At 39.8% G+C, this 13,579-nt stretch overlaps 1 protein-coding gene across 6 annotated transcripts in view; it reads left to right on the forward strand.

Moving 5' to 3' along the window:
• RAD17 (RAD17 checkpoint clamp loader component) overlaps nt 1-13,579 on the forward strand; it is a 46,008-nt gene that overhangs the window by 4,699 nt on the left and 27,730 nt on the right. For all 6 annotated transcript variants that reach the window (XM_030927197.1, XM_010380225.2, XM_010380226.2 and 3 more), the window contains 6 exons: nt 71-154; nt 7,355-7,511; nt 10,559-10,695; nt 11,800-11,852; nt 11,937-12,062; nt 12,155-12,224. In XM_030927197.1, coding sequence (XP_030783057.1) covers nt 71-154; nt 7,355-7,511; nt 10,559-10,695; nt 11,800-11,852; nt 11,937-12,062; nt 12,155-12,224 — 627 coding nt within the window. The remainder of the gene's footprint in view (nt 1-70; nt 155-7,354; nt 7,512-10,558; nt 10,696-11,799; nt 11,853-11,936; nt 12,063-12,154; nt 12,225-13,579) is intronic.

Raw genomic sequence — 13,579 nt, forward strand, 5'->3', positions numbered from 1 at the left:
ATATGTGCTGATGTACCAAAAAAATCTTCAGTTAAGAAGTTTTGTTTTAAATTTGAAATTTTTGTTGTAGCATGAACTTGCTGTGCATAAAAAGAAAATTGAAGAAGTTGAAACCTGGTTAAAAGCTCAAGTCTTAGAAAGGCAGCCAAAACAGGTAAGAAATGTGTTTTTAAATATTTAACGTCAAGTATTTTTCTTACAGTGTGTTGTTAGAAGTTAAAGTTTTATGGTGATTTTGCTCAAAACAAGTCTAGATCTCCTCCAGTAGAAAGCTCCCTATTGGGGCGTGGTGACTCATGCCTGTAATCCTGGCACTTTGGGAGGCCAAGGCGGGAGGATCACTTGAGCCCAGGAGTTCGAGAGCAGCCTGGGCAACATAGGGAGACTCTGTCTCTACAGCTAATTAGCTGGGCATTGTGCATGCCACTGGTCTCAGCTACCTGGGAGGCTGAGGTGGGAGGATCGCCTGAGCCCAGGAGGTGGAAGCTGCAATGAGCTGTGATCACACTAGTACACTCTAGCCTGGGCAACAGAGCAATACCAAAAACCATAAAAAAAAAAAAAAAAGGCGATAAAAAAGCTTCCTGACTTTACTACTTCCAACTTGACTAAAAGACCCAGAGACTTTGAGTTTTCCCCTTTATTTGTAACTCTTTTTCTTTATGTCTTATTGTTAGCATAAAGAATCAGTAAACCAATTAGGGTACTAGTGTATTTAGCACATCGGATTATCTCAGGCTGAGGAAAGCAGGCAAATTACATACTAGTTTCTCTACTAAATATAGCCCAAAACAGTCATTATTTATTTTAGACTGATACTTTTTGTTTCACTTCCTTACTGCACAATTACCCTGAACCTCCAAGGTAAAATATTCTCTCCTTCCATCAGTCTCTCTTTTTAAATGTTTTTATTTTGAGATTTTTCAAGCACAAAAGAAAATAAAATAATAAAAATACTCATATATACAGAATATACTCATTGTTTCCCACTTAAGTATTTTAAAGTAAATTGTAAACATTGTGACATTTCAGTTAGACTTTTAGAGACTTCAGTATGTCTCTGTGTTTTAAAAAAAAAAAAATTATTTTCCTAATTAATTATGCATACCATTATTCTCTCTAACAAAATTAACCAGGATGCCCTAATGCTATCTAATGATCAATTCATATTCACGTTTCTGCATTTGTCCCCAAAATGTCTTTTGTAGCTGGTTTGTTTCAAACAGGATGTAATCAAGGATCGAACGTTGCATTTGGTTGTTATATCTCTTAGGCATTTTTTTTTCCCCTGAATCCAGTAATAGTTTACTAACCCTTTCTTTTTCTCCATGGCACTGACTTATGAAGGAGACCAGGCCGATTGACTTGTGGAAGTCTCACACTGCATTTGTTAGGTCGTTTCCTCCTAATGATGATTAACTTGTTCTTCTATCCTGCATGTCCTATAACCTAAAATTTTGAATCAAGGGCTTGATTAGACTCAAGTTGAACATTTTTGGAAGAATAAAGGTCATGGTGTATGTTGTATAGTGTGTCAAGTTGGAAAGTATTTGTGGTTCTCCTGCTAGCTTAAGTTTGGTCACTAAAGAGGTGACCGTCAAAAATCTTCATTGTAGAGTAACTTTCCCTCACAACTGGCACATAATCCATGGGGAGATACTGTGGCAGCATGTGAATGCCCAGTTCTCCATCAATCGTCCACCTAAGTGCTGTAGCTTCAATTTTCAACCCTTGCCTGAATCACTTATTTTATTAGGGTTGTAAAATAGTGATTTTCTTGTAGTTCTGTTATTTCTACAGTTATTACTGACATTTTTCTACAAAGAAAAGTTTGCCATCACTAGCTAGGGTTGTTTAGTTACCTTGAAATACATTTCCAACTAGAAAGGCAGGATGAGTTTTGTATCTTTTCCTTTTTAAAAAAATAGGCTTTTATTTTTGGAGCAGTTTTAGGTTCACAACCAAATTGAGTAGAAGGTACAGAGATATCCCACATATGCCCTGTCCCGACACATGCATAGCCTTTTCCCTTTACTAACCTTCCCCTACCAGAGTAGTACATTTGTTAAAATTGATGAACCTACATTGACACATGACTAATACCTAGAGTCCGTTGTTTACATTAGGTCTTTCCTTTAGTTTTCAACTTTGAGATGAAGGAGTTGGTGTTTTAGTTGCTTTGATGGTAACAGATCGTTCTCTTTTCTTTTTTTTTTTTTTTGAGATAGAGTCTCGCTTTGTCGCACAGGCTGGAGTGCAGTGGCGTGATCTTGACTCACTGCAGCCTCTGCCTCCTGGATTCAAGCATTTCTCCTACCTCAGCCTTTGGAGTAGCTGGAATTACAGGTGCGCACCACCACACCCAGCTAATTTTTGCATTTTTAATAGAGACAGGGTTTCACCATGTTGGCCAGGCTGGTCTCGAACTTCTGACTTCAGGTGATCTACCTGCCTTGGCTTCCCTAAGTGTTGGGATTGCAGGTGTGAGTCATCACACCCAGCCGATCCTTCTCTCTTGAACTAAGCTCCTTTCTCTCTGGCCTGTGGATCTGAACCTTTTGGTTTAGAGCTGAGATCATGAATTCAAGATGGATTTTAAGTGTCATCATTGGTATTCCTCTGATTCATAGAAATCTCATCTCTCTTCTCCAAATACAGATTTTTGGGCAGTCTATCTGACACACCTCTTACATCCAAGCTTTTCCTCATTGATTTGTTTTTGGTCAGCTCAGCTAATAGTTTTTATTTTTCAGTGTCCATTGTGTTTTCTCACTTAGCAATACTCTGTCAGTATAAACATTATCATGTCATAAACCTACGGTGGTGTTACTATCATTATTCTACCAGTTGGATAAACTTAGGTATATATGTACCTATACATATATATATATAGGTATTGGGAAAATTATTTTCTTTATGGTTTCAAAAGTTTTCCCCCTAAGCAGTTGGACTTTAATCATATACTCTATTTATTTGTTTATTAACTTTTTAGAGACAAGATCTTGCTAAAGATAGTTGCCTACACTGGATTGCAGAGGTGCTATCATAGCTCACTGCAGCCTTGAACTCCTGGACTCAAGCAGTCCTCCCACCTCAGCTTCCCGAGTAGCTGGGAACTACAAGCGTGTGCCATCACATCTGGCTAATTTTTAAAAACAATTTTGTAGAGATGGGGTCTTACGGTGTTGCCCATGCTGGTCTTGAATTCCTGGCCTCAAGTACACCTCCCACCTTGGCATCCCACAGTGCCAGAATTAATAGGCATGAGCCACACCATGCCTGGCCCAAATCACTTACCCTTTATTTTACAGAAGTTTCAGTGATGTCAGTAATTAGAAAACATTTTTATTCAGAAAAATTGGTAAGATCTAGATTTATCAATGGGCAAACTAAATTTACTTTTCAAAATTTATTTTAAGTACAATATACCAAATATTTGCAGAGTTTAATTTTTCAGGACAACTTCTTTCCTTCAGAATTCAGTAAAACTCTGTTACAGTGTAGACAAATGGGATTAACAAAAGTCTTCACGTTATAATGTGCTGATAAGAAACTACCTACTAGTTCTCTTACTGAAAGGGAAACTTGCTATGTGGCAATACCCACTCTGTCAGAAAACAGACACGTAAGTATATTATTACATGAGAAAAATGTATAGTACCTGTGCATAGGCTTCTTTTTCTTTGTAAAGAAGTGATCTGTCTGGTATTATAGTTATCATTATTCAAGGTAGTTATGTTCTGTAAAGTTGCTGAATTAGTAAATACTGAACCATTATTTCTAAGAAAAACACTAAATTAGGTTTCTGCAAACCTCTGGTTACAACATTTTTGTCAACCCATCAATATATAGCCTTGTTGTATATGTGTTTTTGTTTAAAGTTATTTAATGTTCAGTCATGCTTCAGTTAGTGATGGGGATGCATTCTGGGAAATACATCATTAGGTGATTTCATTGTTGTGAGAATATCGTAGAGTGTACTTACACAAACCTGTGGTATAGCCTATAGCCTGCTCTCCACATAGGCTATATTTTGCTCCTGTGCTACAAACTTGTATAGCATGTTACTGTATTAAATACTGTAGGCAGTTATAACACAGTGGGAACTATGTGTGTAAATAAATATACCTAAACCATACCATTACAAAGTACAGTAAAAAGGCCAGGCTCGGTGGCTCACGCCTATAATCCAGCACTTTGGGAGGTCAAGACGGGTGGATTACCTGAGGTAAGGAATTCAAGACCAGCCTGACCAACATGGTGAAACCCCATCTCTACTAAACATACAAAAATTAGCCAGGCATGGTGGTGTGTGCCTGTAGTCCCAGCTACATGGGAGGCACAAGAATCACTTGAAACCGGGTGGCGGAAGTTGCAGTGAGCTGAAGATAGTGCCACTGCACCCCAGCCTGGGCAACAGAACGAGACTGTGTCTCAAAAAAATAAAAAGAAAAATGTTTGGTAAAAACATGGTTATAAAAGATAAAAAATGTTATTATAGATTTATATAGGGAACTTACCATGAATGGAGCTTGGACTGGAAGATGGTTAAGTCAGTGAGTGTGAGTGGTTAGTGACAGTCTAAGACATTACTGCACACTACTATAGACTTTTATAAACATTGTACACTTAGGCTACACTAAACTTAAAAAGTTTTTTATTCAATAAACCTTCACTAGAAAAGTTCCACTCATGGAACTTTTTGTAAATGCCATGTTAAGGACATTATGTAACTTTTTTACTTAAGAAACTTTTAGATTCCTTCATAATAACACTTAGCTTAAAACACAAATAAATGGTACGGCTGTACAAAAATATTTTCTGTCTTTATATCTTTATTCTATAAACTTTTTTTGTATTAAAAAAATTTTAAGCTTCTTTTAAAATTAAAAATGAAGACACAAACACACATATTAGCCTAGGCCTACACAGGGTTAGGATCATTAATAGCACTGTCTTCCACCTCTACATCTTGTCCACTGGAAGGTTTTCAGAGGCAGCAACACGTAAGGAGCTGTCGTCTCTTATGACAACAGTGCCTTCTGCAGTACCTCCTGAAGGACTTGCCTGAGGCTGTTTTATAGTTAACTTTTTTTTTTTTTTTTTTTTTGAGATGGAGTCTCGCTCTGTCGCCCAGGCTGGAGTGCAGTGGCCGGATCTCAGCTCACTGCAAGCTCCACCTCCCGGGTTCACGCTGTTCTCCTGCCTCAGCCTCCCAAGTGGCTGGGACTACAGGCGCCTGCCACCTCGCCCGGCTAGTTTTTTTTGTATTTTTTTAGTAGAGACAGGGTTTCACTGTGTTCGCCAGGATGGTCTCGATCTCCTGACCTCGTGATCTACCCGTCTCGGCCTCCCAAAGTGCTGGGATTACAGGCTTGAGCCACCGCGCCCGGCCAACTTTTTTTTTTTTTTTTTGAGACAGAGTTTCACTCTTGTTGCCCAGGCTGGAGTGCAGTAGCTGGCGCAATTTCGGCTCACTGCAGCCTCCGCCTCCCTGGTTCAAGCGATTCTCTTGCCTCAGCCTCCTGAGTAGCTGGGATTACAGGAGTGCACCACCACGCCCGGGTAGTTCTTGTATTTTTAGTAGAGACGGGGTTTTACCATATTGGCCATGCTGGTCAACTCCTGACCTCAGATGATCCACCTGCTTCGGCCTCCCAAAGTGCTGGGATTATAGGCATGAGCCACCATGCCTGGCCAACTTTTTTTTTTTTTTATAAGAACAAGTAGATTCTAATAATAAAGATATGGCACTGTAAATACATAAACCAGTAACATAGTTGTTTATTATAACTGTGAAGCATTATATATTACACATAATGAGATATACTTGTTACATTTTTATACAGCACAGTAGGTGTGTGTACACCAGCATTACCACAAACGTGAATGATGTTTTGCATTATTATTACTAGGAATTTTTCAACTCCACTATAATTTTATGAGACTACTGTTTATATGTGGTCCATCATTGACTGAAAGTTGATTATCTGGCACCTGACTATATTGTTGATCCATATAATTTGAACTCATGGTGAACAGCACTATAACTCACGCACTGCCCTTTTCAAAAGTGGAACAGGCTGTCTTTGTCCAAGGTACATAGGTTCTTTTTTTTTTTTTTTTTTTTTGAGGCGGAGTCTCGCTCTGTCGCCCGGACTGGAGTGCAGTGGACTGGAGTGCAGTGGCCGGATCTCAGCTCACTGCAAGCTCCGCCTCCTGGGTTTACGCCATTCTCCTGCCTCAGCCTCCCGAGTAGCTGGGACTACAGGCGCCCGCCACCTCGCCCGGCTAGTTTTTGTATTTTTAGTAGAGACGGGGTTTCTATAGTCCCACTTGGTCAGGAGGCTGAGGTGGAAGAATCGCTTCAGCCTGGGAGGTGGAGGCTGCAATAAGCCAAGATTGTGCCACTGCACTCCATCCTGGGCATTAGAGTGAGATCCTGTCTCAAAAGAAAAAAGAAAAGAAAAGAAACGTATTTACCAGAGATAGGACTCTAATGAGAGACTAGAGATTGTTAATCCCAGTAACATTCCCTCATACTGTAAATTTGATTTAAAAAAAAAAAGTTAAAGCTACAGAAATATCAAAAGATTTCCTACATACTGTGGTAGGCTATAATTCTTGCTTATTTGTTTTTCTTTAATAAGAACCTATGGGCCGGGCGCGGTGGCTCAAGCCTGTAATCCCAGCACTTTGGGAGGCCGAGACGGGCAAATAACGAGGTCAGGAGATCGAGACCATCCTGGCCAACACGGTGAAACCCCGTCTCTACTGAAAATACAAAAAATTAGCCGGGCGTGGTGGCGGGCGCCTGTAGTCCCAGCTACTCGGGTGGCTGAGGCAGGAGAATGGCGTGAACCAAGGAGGTGGAGCTTGCAGTGAGCCAAGATTGCGCTGCTGCACTCCAACCTGGGTGACAGAGCAAGACTCCGTCTCAAAAAAAAAAAAATATATGAGTTCAAGTAACCTCTAAAAATCTTTGTTTTAGACATCACCTCCCTAATTTAGCCAAAGTGTGGTTGTTTTAATTTGGCTACTAAGTAGTCCTTGGGAGGGACATAATGCAAAAATTGAGAAATTATCAGAAGCAGAATTTAGAGTTGAAGAATTATGATTCTCTTATTTCCATATTTGCAGATGTTTTTGTATGGAAAATGGGGGAAAAAATTAAAAAAAGAAAAAATAAAGTTGGTTTATTCCAGCAAGCATTATTATGAAATTTTATCTGCTTGTATGAGACATTCAGCAAATATTTATAGAAGTAAATGATATTTAGAATGAAAAGTCAGAAATAATATTCTAGCATTCCAGTGATTTTGGTTTTTAATTAATAATTTGTATTTGATTTTAGGGTGGATCTATTTTATTAATAACAGGTCCTCCTGGATGTGGAAAGACAACGACCATAAAAGTACTATCGAAGGAGCATGGTATTCAAGTACAAGAGTGGATTAATCCAGTTTTACCAGATTTCCAAAAAGATGATTTCAGGGAGATATTTAATACTGGTAAGATTGGCTGTGAAGGTAGTGGAAGTAGTGGGAAAAACCTGTGCTTAAGGGAGCTTTCAGATAAACTTCTATGAGTGCATTTTTTCCCGTACTTCCCACTTTCAGAGGGATGGAATTTCACAGGCCAGATGCGATGGCTTTCACATGGGAGGCTGAGGCAGGAGGATTACTTCAGGCCAGGAGTTAAAGACCAGGCTGGGCAACATACAAAGGCCCTGTCTGCAAAAATAAAAAAATTAGCTAGGTATAGTGTTGTGCACCTGTAGTTCTAACTACTCAAGGGCTGAGGTGGGAGGTGGGAGGATCAGTTGAGCCTATGAGTTCAGGGTTGCAGTGTGCTATAATTGTGCCATCATGCTCTAGCCTGGGCAACAGAGTGAGACACTGTCTCAAAAAATAAATGAACAAAAGTTATTTCAGGAGAAGGAAAGAAAGCATGTCTCCAGTGGAAGAGAATGGAATTTTTTGAAGATTAAGTCTTAACTGTTTTGTTAACATGTTCCTTTTGCATTATTTATCTACTTTTTACTAAGATCTGGCTAGGAGGTTAGACAGTATTAACTAAGATATTTTATTTGTTAAATCAAGCCTTAAGATGTGTTAAAAAGAACTTGCCCCCCAAGAAGATAGCTTAGATCAGTAAATACCTGTTAGAACAATATCAAATGAAAGCAAAAGAACAGAGATGTCTTTGGAATTTGGAAGGAGGCCTTAAGATAACGATTTAAAAATTGATAATAGTAACAATCTTATTTATTTATTGAGTCAGAGTCTCACTCTGTCACCCAGTCTGGAGTGCAACCTCTACCTCCCAGACTCAAGCTATTCTCATGCCTCAGCCTCCTGAGTAGCTGGGATTACAGGCCACCGCAACCAGATAATTTTTGTATTTTTAGTAGAGATGGGGTTTTTGCCATGTTAGCCAGGCTGGTCTCGAACTCCTGACCTCAAGCAATCCACCCTCCTCTGCCTCCCAAAGTGCTGGGATTATAGGCGTGAGCCACCATGCCCAGCAGTAGTACCAGTTTAAAGATGTAATATGTTATAAGTTCATGCATATGCTTATGTACTTTAGCACTATCATTTTATCTTTCGTAGTTGTTCATATTGCAACTCTAGGTGGTGAAACTCGGGACAGCCAGATCTCCTGTGCCATTTTGAAGGGAAAGGTTTCTGTAGAAGGATAATTTTTTTTTTTTTTTTTTGGGACGGAGTCTCGCTCTGTTGCTAGGCTGGAGTGCAGTGGCGCGATCTTGGCTCACTGCAACCTCTGCTTCCCGGGTTCAAACAAGTCTCCTGCCTCAGCCTCCCAAGTAGCTGGGACTACAGACGAGTGCCACCACGCCCAGCTAATTTTTTTTTGTACTTTTAGCAGAGATGGGGTTTCACCATGTTGGCCAGAATGGTCTCGATCTCTTGACCTCGTGATCCGCCCGCCTCAGCCTCCCGAAGTGTTGGCATTACAGGCATGAGCCACCGTGCCCGGCCAACTTGTAGAAGGATAGTTTTATTTTAATGTGGAGTGTTCCTCAAAATCCCTTGTCTGGACTCTTCTTTAATACACTCCCTTGTGCTACTAGTATTCCTTCCTGCTGGTGCTTTTGCTGTTTTCTTTTCCTTATTATTATTATTATTATTATTAATTTTGTGACAAAGTCTTGCTCTGTCACCCAGGTTGGAGTGCAGTGATTTGGCTCACTGCAAGCTCTGCCTCCTGGGTTCAAACGATTCTCCTGCCTCAGCCTCCCAAGTAGCTGGGATTACAGGCACCCACCACTATGCCTGGCTTATTTTTGTATTTTTCAGTAGAGATGGGGTTTCACCATGTTGGTCAGGCTGTTTTCGAACCCCTGATTTCAGGTGATCCAACTGCCTTGGCCTCCCAAAATGCTGGGATTACAGGCGTGAGCCACCACACCCGGCCCATTATTATTATTATTTTCTTTTTAAGAGGCAAAGTCTCACTATATTGTCCAGAATGAACTTGAACTTCTTAAGCGCTTAAGGGATTCTCATGACCCAGCCTCTGGAGTAGCTGGGACTACAGACGTGTGTTCCTGCACCTGGCTTTTACTGCTTTCTAAATAGTAGCATTACTTTTGACAGTCTGATAAGCCTTAATTTAAACAGTCTTCAATATGAAACATGCCTTCAGAGAGCTTCCCTCATTCTCAAGTTCACTAATCAGTCATTCTGTTTTTGTTGTTAAACCTTTATCACTCCAGTCTGACCAACATGGTGAAACCCTGCCTCTACTAAAAATTCAACAATTAGCCAGGCATGGCGATGGGTTCCTGTAATCCCAGCTACTCAGGAGGCTGAGGCGGGAGAATCGCTTGAACCTGGGAGGCGGAGGTTGCAGTGACCCAAGATTGTGCCACTGCACTTCAGTCTGGGTGACAGAGTGAGATTCTGTCTCAAACAAACAAACAAACAAACCAAACCCTTATCACTGAAGGTAATTCATTTAATAGGCTTGAACTCCTTTAGAGATTCTTCATTGGGTAGGCCAAAGTCATAGATATTTTTACCGATTGTATGAATGTTATGCTGACGGCTGTGTTCTTAGGTCAGTTAACTCCATATTACACAGGGTCTCACTCTGTCACCCAGGCTGGACACAGTCTCGGCTCACTGCAACCTCTACCTCCTGGGCTCAAGCCATCCCCCACCCGCCTCAGCCCCGCAAGTAGCTGGGACTATAGGCACAAGCCTCCACGCCTGGCTAATTTTTGTATTTTTTTGTAGAGACAGGGTTTCACCATGTTGCCCAGGCTGCTCTTGCATTCCTGAGGTCAAGTGATCCACCCGCCTCAGCCTCCGAAAGTGCTGGGATTATAGACGTGAGCCACTGCACCTGGCTACGTGTTGACTCTTGTCTTTTGAAAGGAATATCCTATTTTAAATTTAAATGATTTTTCCTAATTAGGAAACAGTCTACAGTATTGTGAGATGCATCAAATGTGTGTGTCTGTGCATACAGTTGTTTAATATTAATGTATATAATTTGTTGAAAATAAAAGTGGTTATGTGTTTCCTTTCAGAATCAAGCTTCCATATGTTTCCCTATCAGTCTCAGATAGCAGTTTTCAAAGAGTTTCTACTAAGAGCGACGAAGTATAACAAGTTACAAATGCTTGGAGATGATCTGAGAACTGATAAGAAGATAATTCTGGTTGAAGTAAGGACAACTTTTAAAATCTGTTGTTTTTTTTTTTTTTTCAGATGGAGTCTTGCTCTGTCAGTGTCACCCAGGCTGGAGTGCAGTGGCGCGATCTTGGCTCACTGCAAGCTCCACCTCCCAGGTTTACACCATTCTCCTGCCTCAGCCTCCCCAGTAGCTGGGACTACAGGCACCCGCCACCATGCCCGGCTAATTTTTTGTATTTTTTAGTAGAGACGGAGTTTCACCATGTTAGCTAGGATGGTGTGGATCTCCTGATACCTCGTGATCCGCCCACCATGGCCTCCCAAAGTGCTGGGATTATAGGCATGAGCCATTGTGCTCAGCCTAAAATCTTTTTTTTTTTTTTTTTTTTGAGACAAGAGTCTTGCTTTAACCCCTAGGTTGGAGTGCAGTGGTGCAGTCTTGGCTCACTACAACCTCCGCCTCCTGGGTTGAAACAATTCTCATGCCTCAGCCTCCCCCGAGTAGCAGGGATTACAGGAACCTGCCACCATGCCGGCCTAATTTTTATATATTTAGTAGAGATGGAGTTTTGCCATGTTGGCCAGGCTGGTCTCGAACTCCTGACCTCAAGGTAATCTGCCTGCCTTGGCCTCCCGAGTGCTGGGATTACACATGTGAGCCACTGCACCCAGCCAACTTTTAAAATCTTGCTGTAGGTATTGAGTAAACAGTTGTGAGATATATCTTACATGATAATGTTAATTGTATAGTAGTGATATTGGTAAAATACAACACAAAGGCTTTGTAATAGAAACCTAAAGTCTTTTTTAGTAAACTTGAATGGAATAGCTGTAGGATAAGGAACGTTAAAATTTTAATGGTTTAAGTATAGAAAAACAAAAGAAAAGTTTGGAAAATTACTTCCTAGTGAAAATACTGTAACTGGAAAGCAACTGTAAGAAATTTGGTCTAAAAATTGGGATCCCCTTTGATGTATATTACTGTTTGGAGTATCATCTATTTCATGTTTCACTTCTATGAAAGTTCTGTTTAAAATACATTGTATAAATATATTTTTGCCTATCTCAATAAATCTGAAAAATAAATTTGCAATGGAATAAAACTATACTATTATTTATTTTTTATTTTCAATAGGATTTACCTAACCAGTTTTATCGGGATTCTCATACTTTACATGAAGTTCTAAGGTAGGTTTCAGTGAAGTATTCTAAAACTCCAAATTAAACGAGAAGTGGCTTAAATTTCAACATTGCTGTATTTTGTTATTTTAGGAAGTATGTGAGGATTGGTCGATGTCCTCTTATATTTGTAATCTCGGACAGTCTCAGTGGAGATAATAATCAAAGGTTATTGTTTCCCAAAGAAATTCAGGAAGAGTGTTCTATCTCAAATATTAGGTAAGAAAGAAATTTCTGCTTATAAAGGTCACATACGTATTATATTTTTAAATTAATCATTTAACTGCTGTCTTTCTTTATAAAACTTTTAGTTTCAACCCTGTGGCACCAACAATTATGATGAAATTTCTTAATCGAATAGTGACTATAGAAGCTAACAAGGTAAGTCTCTGATTAATTAAACCTTACTTGATAACTATAGAAAGCCCAGCTTAAATAGTATTATGTAAACTGAAGGAGTTGGAGACATGTATTATTTTAATTTTTTAGAATTAAAGCATTTTATTATACTCATAAGGCATGCATGTCGTTTTAGAAAATGTAGGAAATACTGATTTTAAAAATCTTTAATATTTTAGTATTTTTCTATTAAACTTTCACTTTCACATTGAGGTAAATTTTTGTTTTGCTTGGTTTACTGTTCTAAATTGTGTCTATCATCAAGAACATGTTTTCTGGCATGTAGGTGTGGTAGTTATCAGCAATTCAACTCTTCCTATTATCCTGCTGTCACTTTTTTATTTTGACATTTTTTAAAATTGTAGTGAAAAACATGTATCATAAAATTTATCATCTTAACCATTTTCAAAGATACGGTTCAGTATTGTAAAGTATATTTACATTCATATACAGCTGTTGTCACTTTTTTTTTTTTGAGACAGGGTCCTCACTCTGTTGCTCAGGCTGGGCTATAGTGGCATAATCATTGCTCACTGCAGCCTCGACCTCTTGGGCTCAAGTGTTCCTTCCACCTCAACCTCCCAAGCAACTGGGACTACAGGCTCGTACCACCATGCCTGGCTAATTTTTTTATTTTTATTTTTTAGAGACAGGGTCTCCCTGTATTGCCCAGGCTGGTCTTAAATTCCTGGCTCAAGTGATCCTCCCTCCTCAGCCTCTGAAAGTGCTGAGATTTCAGGCATGCGCCTATGTGCCCGGCCTCCTTTCACTTCTAGTACGTCATTTTTTTCTATATCTCAAATTTAAAGATGATGTTAAAAAAAACTGATGCACCTTCTGCTCTCGGCATCATGGTTCTAGGGAATCCTACTGGTATAAATCAACCAAATCTTGCATGAAACATAATTTTTGTTGCACTGCTAGGACCACAGGAACTGAGGGAAATCTGCAAGGGAGAGGTTGTTTTGAGGATTAAACACGTTAATGTAGAGCACCTAACTGAATAAATAATAGATATTAATAGTGAAAAATGTCCTGTAATATAGGAAGCAATTACTGTGATGAATTATTATGCCATTAGTGTTTTGAAAATATTTAATGGGTCAGGTGCGGTGGCTCTCACCTGTAATCCTAGCACTTTGGGAAGCCGAGGTGGGTGTATCACCTGAGGTCAGGCGTTCATGACCAGCCTGGCCAACAGGTGAAACCTCATCTGTAATAAAAATACAAAATTAGCTGGGTGTGGTGGCGGGTGCCTATAATCTTGGCTACTGAGGAAGCTGAGGCAGGAGAATCTCTTGAACCCAGGGGGTGGAGGTTGCAGTGAGCCGAGATTG

This window comes from Rhinopithecus roxellana, chromosome 3 (assembly GCF_007565055.1).
Source record: "Rhinopithecus roxellana isolate Shanxi Qingling chromosome 3, ASM756505v1, whole genome shotgun sequence".
Lineage (NCBI taxonomy): Eukaryota > Metazoa > Chordata > Mammalia > Primates > Cercopithecidae > Rhinopithecus > Rhinopithecus roxellana.